We start from the raw sequence: 4,172 nt of genomic DNA, 5'->3' as shown, positions 1-4,172 counted from the left end.
AACAAAGATGATGAGCACACACCACAGAGATACAAACGAGCACCTTGAAAATGGAAGCTCAGACTGAGGGATTGTTAAAGGGGTGCTCAGGGGATCCCAGAGCAGGCAGAAAGGTTAAAGGGGTGCTCAGGGGATCCTGGAGCAGGTAGAAAGGGTTCATCATTCAGACTGGGCCAGGACTAAAAGGATTACCTTGAAAGTTTGCCTCATGGGCTGGAATTTGATTTGGTAAAAGAGAGGTGCTGTTCAGGCCAAGGTGTAGCAGGGAGCAAGGCTTTGCTTTAAGAGGAAGCAGTTCTAGGGTAGAAAGGGATGGAGCAGGGTGTCAGTCCTGTCATTCAGGAGAGTAATCTTGATGAACAAACAAAACTGAACTCTTCTGCTACCCTAAAAAATGTTGTTAGGAAGCAATAGAAGGAAGCATCAAGCTTTTGGGTTCTTTCCGGTGCCAGTGACAAGCAGCCCCCAATGGCCTCCCAGGAATTCGATCATACAGGACTGGGGACCTCAGCACATGGTACCTCGCCAGGCAGTCACAGAGAGGAGACTGATGGTTCTGGTTATCATCTCCTGGATGGATCACAGGATGTTCAGAGAGGAGTACTGCAAGCCCTCGGGGTAAGTCAGCCTTGGCCACAAAGTAGGTTTATATAAGATGGAGCAAAAAGCTATATGGATTCCCTCCAAAATTTCTCAGTTATTTTTCACCAAGTCATTAAAGACAAGGTGGGTCCATGGAGACCCAAAGAGTAGAAATGGAGAATCAGTCTCTCCTAGGGTATATCCCAGCAAACTCTGGAGAGTTTGTTCTAAGGCTCTTCCTTGTTTCTTGGTGTTTTCTGACGGCTCCTGTCAGGAGGTTGAGTTCTGTGAAGTTCCCCTTGCTTTCCTCCCATCCCCTACCTCCCCTCTCTCCCCCTCCCTTATCCTCCCCTTTCCCTCCCTCCCCTTCCCTTCCCCTTCCCTCTTTTCCTTCCCTGTGGTCCTGTGGATGGGACCCAGGTCCTCATGCTTGTCAGGAAAATACTCTATTATTGAACCTGAGATCCATTCCTTTGTGCTTTTTAAAGGTGGGGTCTTACTAAATCACACAGGTTGGACTTGAATTTATTCTGTAGCTTAGGTAGATGTTTCTGCCTTATTCTCCCAAGTGGCTGGGTTTGCAGGCCTATGATACCAGTGAATGGTCATATTCTGTATTTTAAATAAAAAAAATTAAAACAAAAATTTAACAGCTGTTTCCCCTTTTCCTATTATAATTCTAAACAAAACCTTTTTAGAATGAGATTTTGCTCAGTTAATTCAGGCTTAGCATTTTAACCATTTAAAGTCATGATATTTCCTCCATTCTGAGGAAAATAAAGATAGTATTATGCCTTTTATCTTTTTTCTTCTCCTTTTTTCAGGCCATCCAGATCCTGAATGCAATACTGATTCTGGCTCTGGGTGTTTTATTGAGTTGTTTACAGCATTTGTCTCACCACTTCAGGCATTTCTTCTTCTTCACCTTCTACACAGGCTACCCACTCTGGGGTGCTGTGTTTGTGAGTATTCATCCCTTCCGCCACAGACCTCTCTCACCCAGCACTGCTAGGGTGCTGCAGTATCAAAGTGCTCTTTGAAGATCACCAGCTGTGGTTTTGTTTGTAATTTCTGACAAAAGTAGGCAAAATCCCCTTTCTTTCTAATTATAGGAACCACTTCACTTCATATAATAATTTCCAGTTCCACCCATTTTCCTATGCAAGTTATGGCTCAATAAAATTCCATTGTGCATATTGACACATTTTATTTATCCACTCATTTATTGATGGGCATGATAGACATGGCCAGTTCCATCTCCTGGGTGGGACTTAGAGTTCTTGGATATGCACGCATGCGTGCACGCACGCACGCACGCACAACACACACAATCCACAACCCTACAGCTTTGAAGCTTTATAGACTCAGGAACACAAAATGTTTTCGCTTCTGTGCAGTGCCTACATTTTAGATTTTTTTTATATGTACCTAAATGTGTGTGGGCTCTCTCTCTCTCTCTCTCTCTCTCTGTCCCTCCCTCCCTCCCTCCATAAATTGTGAAACTAGAATAGAGACCAAGAAAGAAGAAAAAAGGTTTTAAGGGCATGAGAAGGGGCAACAGAATACATGTATCGTGAAAGTAGATTGCTGGCTGCTGTCAGTTCTCAGCCTGATAGAACAAAAGAATTTCAGACGTTCCACAAGCATGAAGTTTTCTTTTCTCAGAAAGTGAGATTAGTTTGTTTTAAAATGGAAGGGGAGCAAGAGACTGGCTTAGCAGTTAAAAGCATTGGATTTCCCCCCAGAAGACCCAGCTTTGATTCCCAGCACTCACATCTGTAACTCCAATTCTAGATTTGATGTCTTATTCTGACCTTCACAGGCACTACACATATGTGCATAGACATATGTGCAGGCAAAACACTCACACACATACAATAAAATGTGAAAAAGGAAGGGATCAGGGAGCCAGTGTCCCATTCACCTCAGCATCGCCAGAAGACTGATTCCAATTCTAGAAGCTTCTTTCTGGCTCTAAAGCATTTCAGGGCAAGTCCAAGGTGTATGACCCATTCTCCCTTTCTGCCCTTGCCTATAGTCATCAATCCCTTCCAAGCCCTCCCCACGGTGAACATGCCTACTGTGTGTCCCTTATACAGTCCTTTCTATTGCTTCAGCTTTCATAATCCTATCAAGGATGTGGTTTTAGAGACTAAATGTAAACTTTTGCCCTCAGTTTCCTTGGTAGGCTATCAGAAATAGCAAAAGAATCTTCTTTTGGGATCTCTGGAACTAAACAATAGCTATGTATTGTTAATTTGGATGCTTTCCGTATCCTGGGCAAACACATACTCCTGTTTTTGTATCATTCATTTTAGTACCACAGCTGTTAGCAGGTGATGTTAACATGGGGATATGGTATCAGGTGGGAAAGGAAGCTGAGGGGAAGAAAGGCTTAGCAGTCTACCCAGGAGATGCAGCTGGCATTGAAAAAGAAGGTTCTCTTTCACAAAGCACAACAGAGGGGAGGCCCGTGATAATCTATTATCTGAGGCAGGAAACTCAAAGCCTCCTCTTGCATTTTCTTTTTAATTCTCTCTTACACTGTATACCAACCACAGTTTCTCCTTCCTCCATTTCTCCCAGTCATCCCCATCCCACCCCTCAGATTCACTTTGCCTTCATTTCCCTTTAAAAGAGAGCAGACCTCCCAGGGAAATCTACTGAGCATGCCACAACAAGTTACAATAAGACTAGGTACAAACCATCATATCAGGGCTGATGAGGCATTCTGATAGGAGAAAAAGGATCCCAGGCTCAGACTAAAGAGTCAGAGACAACCCTCATTCCCAGTGTTAGGAGGCCCACAAGAATACCAAGCTACACAACCATAATATATATGCAGAGGATCCAGCTCAGACCCATACAGGCTCTGTGATTGCTGCTTCAATCTCTCTGAGCCCCTATAAGCCCTGCATAGTTGATTCTGAGGGACATGTTTTCCTAGTGTCCCTGACCCCTCTGGCTCCTACAATCCTTTTCCCTCTTATGTGGGGTTTCCCAGGGCCTGCCCGTGTTTGGCTCTGGGTCTTTGCATCTGCTCCCATCAGTTGCTGGGTGACACCTCTGTGATGACAGTTGTACTAGGCACTAATCTATGAGTATAGCAGAATATCATTAGAAATCATTTTGTTGACTTTCAGAATTCAGTAGTTGAATTTTATTCAGCAAGCCTTTGTTCTCCAAGATTTAGTAACTCCTGTTGAAGGAGTGCAGAGGAGAAAGTGGTCCAGACTACACAGTCCCTTTATCTGTCTTACTTTCTGTTTTAAACAGTTTATCTGCTCAGGATCCTTGACAGTTGCAGCAGGGAGAAAGCCTACAAGGATGCTGGTAAGAGTCAACTCTTCCCTTTTTCTCTATGATCAAAGGAGCAGAAATAAATTACCCACCAACAGTAAGAAGGCAGAGGTTGGTGAATCCAGCTGAGGAACCAAGTCTCATTTAATGCACAAGAAAATCAATTTTCTTTAAGCATTCAGTGGTAGATAACAAAGGAAATCAGATAAACCATGAATACTCATGTCTGGGATTGTTATTATGAATACTGAGTGAATCTGAAGCTTAGAAGCTGGCTTCTTAATTTTTGT

At 43.4% G+C, this 4,172-nt stretch overlaps 1 protein-coding gene across 1 annotated transcript in view; it reads left to right on the top strand.

The window, feature by feature from the left end:
- Positions 1–468: 468 nt before the first annotated feature.
- The window catches only part of Ms4a3 (membrane spanning 4-domains A3), a 12,382-nt gene continuing 8,678 nt past the window's right edge, over positions 469–4,172 (top strand). Inside the window, 3 exon segments of the mRNA XM_005369668.1 lie at positions 469–618; positions 1,407–1,544; positions 3,859–3,915. Of these exon segments, the coding sequence (XP_005369725.1) occupies positions 469–618; positions 1,407–1,544; positions 3,859–3,915 (345 nt within the window).

Source organism: Microtus ochrogaster, unplaced genomic scaffold (assembly GCF_000317375.1).
Source record: "Microtus ochrogaster isolate Prairie Vole_2 unplaced genomic scaffold, MicOch1.0 UNK56, whole genome shotgun sequence".
In the NCBI taxonomy this organism is placed as follows: Eukaryota; Metazoa; Chordata; class Mammalia; order Rodentia; family Cricetidae; genus Microtus; species Microtus ochrogaster.
Note: the sequence above shows the minus strand (reverse complement) of the source record. Positions and strands in the feature narration are given on the sequence as shown.